The sequence below is a fragment of the Microcaecilia unicolor genome, chromosome 10 (genome assembly GCF_901765095.1).
Source record: "Microcaecilia unicolor chromosome 10, aMicUni1.1, whole genome shotgun sequence".
In the NCBI taxonomy this organism is placed as follows: domain Eukaryota; kingdom Metazoa; phylum Chordata; class Amphibia; order Gymnophiona; family Siphonopidae; genus Microcaecilia; species Microcaecilia unicolor.
In genome coordinates, this window is record NC_044040.1 from 17,459,202 (window position 1) to 17,473,706 (window position 14,505).

Below are 14,505 nucleotides of genomic sequence, written 5' to 3' on the forward strand. Positions count from 1 at the left end.
GTGGTTCGTCACTTCTGCTTGTGATGAACCCGGAAGTATGTGATGTCAATTCAGTAGATGGATACAGAGAGCAGGAATGCCTCAGCCATGCAGTCAGCTTCAGAATATTGGAGGTGCGTTTTATTATATAGGATGAGCTTTCTAAGGCAAGAGTCCACTTCAGTCAATCTGATTGACTATAATGGTATCTTCTTCCTATCAACACAAAGTGCAGCTCCATCACTCCCTTCCCCCAATACCACTCCCTCCTAACTAAGGGTTGCTGCCAGCCCTGTCTTCAAAACACGTATTTTACAGTATGTTCCTCCAGCACTGCACAGCTGTCAGTAACTTTGAATTGCTTGCACCCAAACTCCTATTCTCATGTGTCTGTGCCCAAAGGAGTTCAGGCTTCACATAGCCCAAAGTCACCAAGAGCTTTGTGAGGCTGGAAGAAAACAAATGAACTGTTTCAGATGGCACCAGCAGCAAGCATCCAGCAAGGCAAGTGGAGGAGTGGCCTAGTGGTTAGGGTGGTGGACTTTGGTCCTGGGGAACTGAGTTTGATTCCCACTTCAGGCACAGGCAACTCCTTGTGACTCTGGGCAAGTCACTTAACCCTCCATTGCCCCATGTAAGCCGCATTGAGCCTGCCATGAGTGGGAAAGCGCAGGGTACAAATGTAACAAAAATAAAATAGATACTATTTGAGATTCTACATGGAATGTTGCTATTCCACTAGCAACATTCCATGTTGAAGCCTGCGCTGCCACATTGGTGATCTGCAAGGGCCGACTTCTACATGGAATGTTGCTAGTGGAATTGTTGGAATAATGTATTGTGTTTTACATGCATTGTCTGTCAGCAATGTTTTTTTTTTCTTTCTCTGTGATTACTCTGTGACCTCTGATGTGAATTGCCTAGAGAGGTCACACCCATGCAACTTCGTGTGGGTGTGGTTAGGAACAGCACATGGAGCTCAAAAGGTCTCTCCTAACCTGAGGATCTATGGTGTGAGCATCCATTACCATCTAAGCACATGGAAAGAGCTGATAATCCAAATGTATTGTATTATGTTATATAAGCCTGCCTGAATATCAAACTAACTAAAACTGTGAGTAAACAGATGTTTTGTTAATTCAACTTTAAAGTGACTCAGCAGTGAATTATTCTGGGGTGTATGTGAGAGAGATGAAGAAAAGAAATTAACATTTCTAAAGCTGAAGCTGTGTGTATAAAAATCTGCTAATTATTTACTACAAATAATCCAACAAAAGGGTTATGGGCCTAGCCCAGGAATTGAAAAAGGAAGAAGAGAAATATTACCAGGCAGTGAAAAAGCCAAATTTTTCTCTTAAGTTTTAAAAGAAAGATTCAGTCTGTCTCTCTCTCCCCCCCCCCACACACCAAACAGAAGGCAAGGCTAAGCAATGGCTGAGGGAGGAAATTCACCATTTTCCCACTCTCTCCAGGTGCCTAAATTAACTGAATATAATTATCAGCAATGGGAGCTAAGATTCAGATGTCTCCTTCAAGCAAAGAAATTAAGTATATGTTTAGACCAAAACAGAACAGCTGAAAATATGGCTGAATGGGACAATGCAAACTATTATGTGAAGTGCATGTTTTTTGAAGCTCTCTCAGAGAAACAAGCCATATTGGTGGAGGCAAAAATACAGCAAAGGAAATTTTAGATAAACTGAGAACTATGTATGCAACTACATATGCAAAACAGCAACCAATTTGGTTGGCAGAGTTGAATGAAACCAAATTAAGGGATAAAAGTAAGTGTAATGATCACATTATGCATCTTATGTCTTCATTTCAAAAGCTAGAACTTTCTGGAATTCCCATGTGTGATGCATTGAAAAGAGCATTTCTTTTTACCTCACTATCAAAGAAGTTTGATGTTTTTAGGTCTGTGAATGAAGCCATTGAAGGGCAATCGTTTGAACAGGCAGCATCAAAACTGAGGCAGGAATGCATAATTAATGATTCTGAGGAGATGTGTTCTCAAAGACAGTCAGAGAGAAATGAAACAAATTTCTTGGCAAAGAATAGAGGAAGGCGGAGCTATGGGAAAACTCCACCCAAGGGCAAGCTGATTTGCTACTCATGTGGAAAGGAGGGACATGTATCTAAATGGTGTAAGGAAACACAAAACACCCCCTCTAGCTCACCTAAGCCAATGGAACAAAAGAATTTTCCAAGCAGGAAATGTACAAAGGACAATGATAAACATAAGAGCTTTCTAATGGCAGAAAAATCTTTGACTATGGTAAATAATAATTCAAATGAAAGTACTTGGATTTTGGATTCGGGGAGCACATGCCATTTAACCAATTGTAAGGATTTCTTTCAGGAAATGAGTCCAGAAGAAGGTGTTCTTCATACTGCAAACGCAGGGACTATTCAGATCCAAGCAAAAGGCATTGGATTCTTAAAATGCAAAGTGTCTAATGAAGTTAAAGAAATTCCTGTAAGTGATGTCTTGTATATTCCCCAAGCAGTTTGCAATATGCTTAGTGTATCTACATTAGATAAGAAGGGATTTGTGATTCATTTTGAAAACAGTAAGTGCACAATCTCTAAAAATGATGAAGTGTATGCTGAAGCTTTTATGCATAATGATATTTATAAACTGAGCATTTCAGGTGAAGCCTCACATATGGCGCAAGTAAGGAAGAATGATGGTAAATGTAGTCTGGAAATCTGGCACCGCCGCCTGGGACATCGTGATTTTAAGGTGATCCAGGATCTTCACAGTAAGCAACTTGCCACAGGCATTCAAATAAGTGCAGATACTGGTAAAATGGAGAAATGCATAGACTGTGTTACTCAAAAAGGTGTGAGACCCTCATTTCCTGCATACACAGGAAATAGGAGTAATAAAGTACTGGACTTAATACACAGTGACTTATGTGGACCGTTTAATATCCCATCATTGGGAAATAACAGATTTGTGCTAATATTCTTGGATGATTTCTCTAGATACTATGTGGCCTATTTGCTGAAAGAAAAAAGTCAAGTCACAGACATGCTGAAGAAATACATAGTCATGGTGAGCAATAAATTTGAAAGAAAACCAAAGGTTCTTCAGACCGACAATGGTGGTGAGTTCACTTCACAAAGCATGCGCACATTTCTACAACAAGAAGGCATTCAGCATATCACAACAGTAGCTTATACACCAGAGCAAAATTCTGTTGCAGAGAGAAAATTTAGGTCACTTGTGGAAATGACCAGATGTATGCTGTCAGATAGCAATCTCCCTAAAAGACTATGGGGGGAAGCTATTCTCACAGCAGTGTACCTACAAAACAGAATGCCAACTAAAGGCACTGAGCGCACACCACTTGAGACATGGCATGGTAGGAAACCAAACCTGTCACACATAAGAACATTTGGAAGTACAGCATATGCTCATGTACCAAAGCAAAGAAGGCATAAGCTGGATTCCACAACAGAAAGGGGCATTTTAGTTGGCTATGCTCCAGGACACAAAGGATATAGAATTTTGAATCTGAAAACTGGCATTGTTGGCATAAGACATGTTACATATTTTGATGAAAACAAAAGGGTTGATAAAGGCTGGATTATCCCAGATGAGCCTTATCATCCAGAATATGAAACTAGAACCATAATAGACATGCCAGTGTATATAAATGCCATACCAAGGCAGATGTCTGAAAGCAACTCATCTGTATCTAACGAGGAACAGGCAGAGGAAGCAGACACAGAAAGGATCATTGAAGAAGACAGTACAGTTGGAGAAGGGGAATCAATTGGAGAAGGACTCTCAGATTTAGAGGATGCGGAAAGGTCGGACCAACCTGTTGTCAGACGCTCATCCAGGGAAAACAAAGGTGTTCCACCCCCAAGACTGTCTTACCTAACAAAGTCAGCAGAAGCTCAAGAGCCCTTAACATGGGATGAGATTGAGAAAATGCCAGCAGAAGAAGCTGCTGAATGGCGTAAAGCTGCACAAGAAGAAATTGATGCATTGCATAAAAATAAAACTTGGATTCTTACAAAATTACCTCCTGGCAAGAAAGCTATAGGATGCAAATGGGTATTCAAGTTAAAAAGGAATGCACAAGGAAAAGTGGAAAGGTATAAAGCCAGATTAGTCGCAAAGGGATATCTTCAAAAATATGGAGAAGATTTTGATGAAGTGTTTGCACCTGTAGTGAAACACACGACAATTAGAACACTTCTGAGCATTGCAGTCTCAAAAGGCATGCAAGTCAACCACATTGATGTGAAAACAGCATTTCTTCATGGAGATATAACTGAAAACTTGTACATGGAACAGCCAACAGGTTTCATAAATACAAAACAAAGACAGCTAGTGTGTAAATTAAACAAAGGTCTTTATGGATTAAAGCAAAGTGCAAAATGTTGGAATGACAAATTGCATGAAATATTGACAAATTTAGGATTTAAGCAAGGTGAAGCAGATAAATGCTTGTACACTAGGTGCAGAAATGGACAATATGCATACATTTTAGCTTTTGTTGATGATCTGCTCATTGCAAGCGAAAGTGAGCAAGAGTACAAGGACATTGTAAAATATTTAAACCTGAATGTTGAGATAAAAGAACTTGGTAATGTGTCATACTATCTTGGTATAGAAATTGAGAAACAAAATGATGGTTCTTATCTTCTAAGCCAGAAGCAGAAAATAAATGAGCTTATTGAAAGTTTAGGTATGCAAGATGCCCAAGTTGTAAGCACTCCCATGATCACTGATTTTCTGAAGGATGAAACAGTAAGAGAACCTTTACCAGATAACATCCAATATAGATCAGCCATAGGTAAGCTTTTATATCTGACTACCACATACAGGGCTGATATAGCAAATGCAGTAGGAATTTTGAGCAGAAGGGTCAGCTCACCTACCAAATCAGATTGGACTGCAGTTAAAAGGATGGTAAGGTATTTAAAAGGTACCATTGATTGTAAATTAAAGATTTCAGCCAATAGTAATCCAAAACTAATATGTTACTGTGATTCAGATTGGGCAGGGGATCATTCTGATTATAAATCCACAAGTGGATATGTGTTTATGTATGGAAATGTACAAATTTCTTGGGCCAGTCATAAACAAAGTATTGTGAGTCTGTCTTCTACAGAAGCTGAATATGTGGCTGTATCAGAAGCATGCAGAGAACTGATGTGGATTGAAAAACTTTTGCTGGATTTTGGAATAGATGAACAGAGACCAATCCAGATAATGGAAGATAATCAGAGCTGCATCAGACTGTCACAGAATGACAAGGTTCAGTCACGCACCAAGCACATCGCAACGAAATATCACAACGTGCGAGAGCTGGCGAAAGAAGGGGTTATCAGTCTACACTATTGTCACACCAGTGAGATGACAGCTGACATCATGACCAAACCGTTACCCAGAGAACGTTTTGAGAATCTGCGAATAAAGCTTGGACTTTGTATGAATTAATAATTGCATGACAGTTATGCATGAGAAGGGGTTTGTTGGAATAATGTATTGTGTTTTACATGCATTGTCTGTCAGCAATGTTTTTTTTTTTCTTTCTCTGTGATTACTCTGTGACCTCTGATGTGAATTGCCTACAGAGGTCACACCCATGCAACTTCGTGTGGGTGTGGTTAGGAACAGCACATGGAGCTCAAAAGGTCTCTCCTAACCTGAGGATCTGTGGTGTGAGCATCCATTACCATCTAAGCACATGGAAAGAGCTGATAATCAAAATGTATTGTATTATGTTATATAAGCCTGCCTGAATATCAAACTAACTAAAACTGTGAGTAAACAGATGTTTTGTTAATTCAACTTTAAAGTGACTCAGCAGTGAATTATTCTGGGGTGTATGTGAGAGAGATGAAGAAAAGAAATTAACATTTCTAAAGCTGAAGCTGTGTGTATAAAAATCTGCTAATTATTTACTACAAATAATCCAACAGGAATAGCAACATTCCATGTAGAATCTCAAATAGTAGCAACAGTGGAGGAGTGGCCTAGTGGCTAGGGTGGTGGACTCTGGTCCTGGGGAACTGAGAAACTGAGTTCGATTCCCACTTCAGGCACAGGCAGCTCCTTGTGACTCTGGGCAACTCACTTAACCCTCCATTGCCTCACGTACAAATAAGTACCTGTATACAATATGTAAGCTGCATTGAGCCTGCCATGCAGTGGTGTGCTGGAGCGGGCTCGCGAGAGCCGTTTGTTAAGTTTTTAAGAATTTTGGGAGCCGGTTGTTAAAGTAGGCTTCCCTATGGCTACTTTAACAACTGACTCCCAAAATGTGGGTAGTTGGGCCCCCTCCTGAATTCTCTTTTACTTTGCTGGCAGTGATGCAGGCCCCACCAGCCAAGTAAATAGACTGCTGCTGCTCCCTGCTCCTTGTTTCTGACTCTGAGCATCAGGCTGGGACTTTTCATGCAAGCGCAAGAAGGTTCCATCATGCTGCTCAGAGCCAGAAACAAGCAGCAGAGAATGGTGGAAGTCCATTTATTGGCTGGTGGGGCTCGGCAAAGGTATGCCTAGCGTGCCCGCACAAGGGAGGGGAGAGAGAGGCATGTATTCCCATCCCCCACCTCCAAATTTCAGGGCCGGCTATGCCCGGAGAGAGAGCCCATTGTTAAAAATTTACCAGCACACCCCTGCTGCCATGAGTGGGAAAGCGTGGGGTACAAATGTAACAAACAAAAAAACAAACATGCTGGGGCCCAGGGCAGAATAAGGAGCTAAAAAAAGGAGGAAAAACCTCATGCAAACATGATCAACAAAAGAAAGGAGTGAGGCGGATCCAAAGAAGATGTCAAAATATAAAAGTCTTTATTGTAAAAATCATAAGGATGACCCGACAGGGCCGTGTTTCGGCACAAAGGCCCGCCTCAGGGGTCAAACAACTCTCTTAATAGTAGTCAAGCAAATTCTCTCACTTATGGAAGCTTCCACAACTCACATAGCTCACTCGTAGATAGCTAGAATTGGGGGCCCAGGGCAATTGCCCAGTTTGCAACTCCCTTAACACCAGCCCTGGCCTCCAGGGAAGATGAGGGGGAATTACAAATTGGAGAGACCTACAGAATAGCGTCACATCTTGTATTGTTTAGTGGGTTAAATAACATACGAAGCTGGGAACAAGAGAAAAAAAAGTGAGAAGGACACGGCAACCACAGCCACAGACCTGTAGATCGTCAATCATGATGGAATACTGGATTTTGTTGGACTCCAGAAAGATTTTGACAGCTTGGAGACTGGCAAAAGGGACACGAATATCGGTAGGCCTCCTAGGCTCTGCAGAAGTCTGCCAAAAATCCAGCTGCAAAGGAAGAGGAAAGAGAACATCGACAATCACTTACAAGAGCAAGCACTAATGGATTTATAATAAATCTAACCAAACAAATAACCAGACCCCAGGAGGCAACTGTTTCAAGGATTGCAGAATCTTTTTCTTTGGCCCAGAATTATTTTAGGATGTGAAATGCTGATTTCTGTCTTATTGTTCTGGCTTTGGGTGGTGGGAAGTGCTTTTTGAAAGTGGATGCTTGCAGATTGAACATGTATCACTTTTTATTATACGACCTGTTTGATGTTGTTTTCATGCTATAAAACTTTTGTAGTTTGTTGATTGATTGAATTTGGCTTATGTCTTTCCAACTTGTAGCTCAAGGCAAATTACTTTCAAGTGCAGTAGGTATTTCCCTGTTCCCGGAGGGCTCACAATCTAAGGGGCACTTTTACTAAGCTGTGGTAAAAAGTGGCCTTCACTCACTAAGACCATTTTTACCACAGCATAAGATGGCCGATTCTCCATTATTTGAATTAATGGCCCTGCGCTAATGTTAAACCAAAAAAATAAGGGAAGGAACCCTAAAAGTCGACCCAATATATACAAATAAATAGTAAGAGTTCTCTTATAGTCTGACTCTCAAAATCCAGTGATAGTCGCAGGAGGAAAAAGCCTCAAGAAGCTCAGAAGTGCAATAAGCAACAAGAGCAGGGCCTGCTTCATCATTGGTATAAAAAAACCTCCTTCTAAGCATAACATCAACTGCAAAAACTGCAAAGCTGTATTCCAAAAATGTAGAAGAGTACTTAGGTCAAATGGGTCTACAGTGGCCAACGTTTCGTTGCCTGCTTCAGGGTCCTACGATCTTGAGAAGAGGCGGATGAGGCTCTCTCGACAATTCTTGACCGTAGGACCCTGAAGCAGGCAACGAAACGTTGGCCACTGTAGACCCATTTCAGCTAAGTACTCTTCTACATTTTTGGAACAATTATGTTGTGATTATCTGAGAGTTCTACATGGGTAGTATCAAAACCCGTGATAAATAGAGGGGAGAACCTGAGTGTGATACTACGAGCGAGGGTTGAGGGTGGGCCTGCACAATAACACAGTCGGACCAAGGTGTGAAACTTTAAGTGCTTTAATAACAGAAAACCTGAGGCCTGTTACATCACAGGGCCAGGAATACAAGGTGAAAAGTCTCTTTAGTTTAACGAATATAGTCTTAACCTGACAGGGCCCAAATACAGTCTGAGGTTGTTGGCTGCTATGCCCCAAACACAGTCAATAAGTCCCTTGACCTCAGTCTGACCCTACCTTTTATATTTCCTCTTTCCTGTACCTTCGGCTCCACCTCTCCCGTCTCACTTCCTCCCTGGGCGGAACTAATGGGTTAAAGGTGGCTCAGGCTATCTGAGGGAATATCTTTAAGGGTGAGGGACAGTATTCTATATACCCCCTCACATGGACTTTATGCACCGGAATCAAAATTTTAAAAGTGATTCTGTGTGATATAGGCAGCCAGTCATAACAGTGGAGTCACATGGTCGTATTTTCTACAGCCTGTTATGAGTTTCACTGCTGTATTCTGGAGGATCTAGAAGTGTCTAATGTCCCTTGTTTTTATCCCATATAAGAGACTATTGCAATAGTCTAAGCTAGTTATCACCAATTAATAAATAAGAATCTGAAGGCTGTTTTTGTAAGAACCCAATTTATTGAACGAATCATTCTCAATTCGAAAAAAACCCCACTTAATCACATGAGAGATATGGGATTGAAAATCTAGAGATTGGTCAAAGAATACACTGAGAATTTTCACAGATGGTTCAATGGCTATGGACATTCCTTCTAAGAGAATTGGTGAGATCAGTGATAAGGAGGCATTTCATGCAATAAAGAAGCTGTGGGATTCTCCCAGATTTAATTTAGACAGTGGGCTTGTAACCACCAGATTAGGGTTACCATATTTTGTCCTCTGAAAAAGAGGACACATGTCCCGCCCCTGCCCCGCCCCTGCCCCTGCCCCGCCCCTGCCCCACCCACACCATGCCCCTGTCCCGCCCACACCACGTCCCTTTCTGATCCTCGCCACGCCCTTTCTCGCTCTCACTCCACCCCCATCACATATTCCCCTCCTCTCCCCCCATGTCACATATTTCCCTCCCATGCCCCCCGTCACCTCCCCTCCCCTTACTTACTATCTACTGCCCTGGTGGTCTAGTGACCTCTTTGGGGCAGGAAAGAGCCCCCTCTTTCCTGCTCGGAGCGCTGCTTTGCCCTGCATCCTTCTTGGTCTCGGCTGGGGATTCAAAATGGCCGCTGAGAGTTGAAGTCTCACAAGGCCACTTCAACTCTCGGCAACCATTTTGAATCCCCAGCCGAGACTGAGAAGGATGCAGGGCATGGGCAGGCAGTGCTCTGGACAGGAAAGAGGGGGCTCTTTCTTGCCCCGAAGAGGTCACTAGACCACTAGGGCAGATAGTAAGTAAGAGGAGGGGAGACCCACAGCGCCGCTCACATGCCCACCCGCACGCACGCCCGTTTGTCCAGAAATCCGGACAAACAGGTGGGCAGGCAAAACCCGCCGAACGCCCAGGACATATGGTAACCCTACACCAGATTAGATCTGCAAACTGAATTTGGGTCAATGTCACGGCATTCAACCACTAGGTCAGGCCCAAGATACAATTCGAGTGCACTCCAGACCCACCCAGTTCCCATTCAAATATGTTCCACAGCAGTGTCATAGCCAAGGGTGGGCCCGGGTGGGCCCAGGCCCACCCACTTTGAGCTCAGGCCCACCCAGTAGCATCACACCTATGATGTGGCTGGCAGGGATCCCCAAGCCCCATCAGCAGACAACTCCCAACAACTGTCCCTCCTGCATACCTTGTAAATACCAGTTCTTCACCTGCAGCGAGCAGCGACTGATACATACTGCTCACACCAGCTCCACAGCCTTCCCTCTGATGTATTCCCACCTATGTGGAAATAGGAAGTTGCATCAGAGGGAAGGCTGAGGGGCCAGCATGAGCTGTGTGTATTAGTTGCTGCTCGCTGTCGGTGAAAATCTGCTACTTAAAAGGTATGCAGGGAAGGGGGATGTTTGAGAGCTCATATGGCATGCAGGCGAGAAAGGGAGAGACCAAATCACTTCTGGGATAGGGCATAGTTCTTCTGCCCGCCCATCTTGGGCCCAGGCCCACCCAAAACTGGGTGTCTGGCTACGCCCCACAGGACAACAAGCATAAGACAAAGTGAGAATGCAAGTTAGAAAACCAGGAATAGACTTCCATATCGTAGTAACATAAAGTTACAGGAGATAGCATCGCTTTGCCTGGGTAGCGTAGCATTATAAGGGTTTGTGATACTCTGCAGTAATAAAGTGAAGGCCATCCTTTCCCAAGGGATCATCTACATTTCCTCATTACCTGCAGGTGCTCCAGCTGTTCTAGCTCCAACACGGTGGCTACCTCTGCCTCATTTGCAGGGAAGATCCGAAGTACCTGGTGCCTGCATGAAATAAAAAGGAGCTAGAGTGATTCCGTATGTATTCATGGATGTATGCAGGGGTGTGCTGGTAAATTTTTAACAACAGGCTCTTTCTCCGGACATAGCCAGCTCTGCAGTTCGAAGTGCCAGGGGTGGCCGGGGGGGGGGGGGGGGCAACACTTGCCTCTCTCTCCTCCCTCCCTTCGTGCGGGCACGCTAGGCATACCTTTGTTGGCAGCCAATAAATGGACTGCCACCACTCCCAACGTCTTGCTCTGAGCAGCATGCTGGAACTTCTCTCACATGCTCGAGAAGTCCCAGCCTGCTGCTCAGAGCTGGAAACAAGGAGCGGGGAGCAGCAGTAGTCTATTTACTTGGCTGGCAGGGCTCAGCATCCCCACCAGCAAAGTAAAAGAGAATTCATCAGGGGGCCAAGCCCACATTTTGGGAGCCAGTTGTTAAAGTAGCCATGGAGGGCCCTACTTTAACAACCGGCTCCCAAAATTCTTAACAACTGGCTCTTACGAGCCTGTGAGAGCCTGCTCCAGCATACCACTGGATGTATGTATGCGTGTATAAGAGGGTGCTATGAGGATATAGGTCACAGAGGAACTGGAACCTGCAAAGTCTTATAAGCAGCAGGAGTTCCACTGATCAGCACTAAACCCTGGTCTATTTCTGAGGTTGATCCAGGAAGCTACAGACCAGTGAGCCTGACATTAATGCCAGGCAAAATGGTAGAAATTATTATTAAAAAAAAGCCCAAAATGACTGAACATATAGATAACTTTGTTTTAACAGGACATACATAGAAGATGACAACAGATAAAGACCATATACAAGTGGATCCCAAACCTGTCCTGGAGGCTCCCCAGCCAGTCAGGTTTTCAGGATTTCCATAATGAATATTCATGCATGAGGTCCCCTTGGGAGGTCTCGCTGGCACATCGCTGGTAGTTGTGAGTCCCACCACCTGGTTGAGCCAAGATCAAGACCCCTGATGACGCTTCAAATAGCGAAACATGATCATGTCGGGTCCTGTTGGTTTGGTGGAGTGACTACATTAAAGTAAAGCATTGCTGATGCGTAATGATATAATAGACGCTTACAGCATCAAATGACTATACCTGGAACGGCATACATTGAGCTGTGTTGAGGATCTCAATTGGCAATTGTAAGCTCTGGACAATCGGAGCTATTATTATTATATTGAATACAGAGACTGAGCTGGAACAATTTGCAAATTACTGGCAATGGTTTATTGATGATGATGAGAGTGACAAGGTTGACCTGATGAAGAACTTTTATCTCATCGCATCATGGGATATTATGGGACTGTTGATTTTGCACTACAGATTCTGCATTTGTATTATAAGTGTGTAAAAAGTTGGATTGAGATTGTACACTTGCCATCAGATATATGTCAAAGTATTGGATGTTGTAATATGGGGTGTTTGAATGTATGGTGGTATGAATGTATGGAGTATTTTGGGTTAGCTTTGGTGTACATTTTAGTGTTTTAGCATTTAGAAATAATAAAGAAATTTTGTATTTTCAAACAGTTGTCATATGCAAATTTTACATTATTCAGTACAACTAATTAATGAGTGTATTTTATTTTTGTTACATTTGTACCCTGCACTTTCCCACTCATGGCAGGCTCAATGTGGCAGGCAATGGAGGGTTAAGTGACTTGGCCAGAGTCACAAGGAGCTGCCTGTGCTGGGAATCGAACTCAGTTCCTCAGGACCAAAGTCCACCACCCTAACCACTAGGCCACTCCTCCACTGTTGCTACTATTTGAGATTCTACATGGAATGTTGCTATTCCACTAGCAACATTCCATGTAGAAGTCGGCCCTTGCAGATCACCCATATGGACGTCCTGCACATATGTGCAGGACGTCAGACTCACAGAAACAGAAGCCTGCACAGCCTTCTACATGGAATGTTGCTAGTGGAATAGCAACATTCCATGTAGAATCTCCAATAGTAGCAACATTCTATGTAGAATCTCCAATAGTATCTATTTTATTTTTGTTACATTTGTACCCCGCGCTTTCCCACTCACGGCAGGCTCAATGCGGCTTACAAGGGGCAATGGAGGGTTAAGGGACTTGCCTGTGACTGAAGTGGGAATCGAACTCAGTTCCCCAGGACCGAAATCCACCACCCTAACCACTAGGCCACTCCTCCACTCCTAATTAATGAGTGTAGACCTTGTTGGGCATTATAAATATTCCTTGTGGATATCCTGAAAACCTGATTGACGAGGGAGCCTCTAGGACAGGTTTGGGAACCGCTTGCATATGGTCTACTCTGTTTGCTCATCCATACTATCTACTACCCTTTCCTCTCCCTTAGACCCCCTTTTACAAAGTGGCGGTAAGCCCAATGCGGGTTTACCGCTCGCTAAACAGGAAGTACCGCCGGGTTACCGCAGTAGCCTGGAAGTACTTCCCACCCCCAGCACGCCGTCATATCCAGCATATCCAGCTATTTTTGTGGCGCCGGTGTGTATCTGGCGGTAATCAGCCATAGGATTCTCCTTCAAGTTGTGACCAGGAGGGAAGCTGCATGATTGCCAAGGCTCACATGCACAGTTACCTCTTCTGCTGGGTCCAGGGGATCAGCTTCTCCGTCACTGTTTGCCATGAGTATGGGGGAAGACCTAATTCAGGCAGTTCCCGTGTGCTCCCCACATGACCCTTGACATGCTTACCCAACAAAATTCTCCCTGCTGAAGGCAGCCACCAGCAGCACACTGAAAACCAGCAGTTCCCTCATCTTCTGCCAGAAAAGGAAGTACCGAGGAGTCGAGTCCTCTGCTCCACAGCTTAAATACTACCTCTCTGCTGAGCTGTAACCTCGCCTCTGGTCCCTGGTTCCCCTCGCTGGAGGTTGGACCAGCCCTGCCCTATCACCAGCAGCTGCTCTGCTTCCCAATGCTGCGTAACCCATATTTTTCCAAACCTGATGCCACCCTCCCAGTGTGTGAGCTGATTAATTTGGAGGGAACGAAGCAGCTGTTGAGGTGCAGCGTGACTGGCTGTTGCACTGCTTTTGTTCCCTACCTGGAATGCATTCAGATACCTTTTCCAGTCTCTCCTTGTTTCTCTCCTCCTGTTTAGTTAAACATTTTTTTTTCATTAAGGTCTTTGCTTCAAAAAAAAAAAAAAAAAGGCAAAATAGAGACATCTACAGAAACATTTCGTTTTTCATTTTTGCCATGTTTACAAAGGGGCAAAGCTGAGACAGGCAACAGGGACTCTCACCAAATGCTCCCCAAAGAGAAAGGTCAGGACCCAACAGCATGGGGCATAGGTGCCAGGTCTGTGGGTCTTTGAGCACCCCCCCCCCCCCCAATATTGAGCAAATGCCTTCACTTTGTCCAAGGAGGGGGAACTGGTGATGGGTTTAGCATCCAATCATTTTGAAAAGTTGGATCCTATGGCATGGGGCAGACATGACATCAAAGTGACCCTTGACCAGTGGGGATTTTCTGCCAGGTTTTGCCAAGTTACTAACCTGAAACTTTTCTGGAACTTGCTTCCTTTGCCCCTTGTAGCAGGAGTGGAAGATAAAATCATGTGTGATGCAAAAGTATGATATTCCCTAGGCAAACCTTCAGCCTTGCCTTGCTCCGCACCAATTAACTTTCTGGCCCTTTGCCCCCCCCCCCCCCCCCCCCCCTTGCCACCAACAGTCATGAACATCCCAGCACCACTCTTCCTTCTGGTACAAAAACACTC

General features: G+C 44.0%; 1 protein-coding gene across 1 annotated transcript in view; it reads right to left on the bottom strand.

Moving 5' to 3' along the window:
* The window catches only part of LOC115478702 (carboxypeptidase A1-like), a 34,293-nt gene extending 20,747 nt beyond the window's left edge, over nucleotides 1-13,546 (bottom strand). Inside the window, exons 1-3 of the mRNA XM_030216228.1 lie at nucleotides 13,476-13,546; nucleotides 10,694-10,775; nucleotides 7,158-7,292 (exon numbers count right to left, since the gene is read on the bottom strand). Of these exons, the coding sequence (XP_030072088.1) occupies nucleotides 7,158-7,292; nucleotides 10,694-10,775; nucleotides 13,476-13,540 (282 nt within the window). The 5' untranslated portion in view covers nucleotides 13,541-13,546. The remainder of the gene's footprint in view (nucleotides 1-7,157; nucleotides 7,293-10,693; nucleotides 10,776-13,475) is intronic.
* Nucleotides 13,547-14,505: the final 959 nt, after the last annotated feature.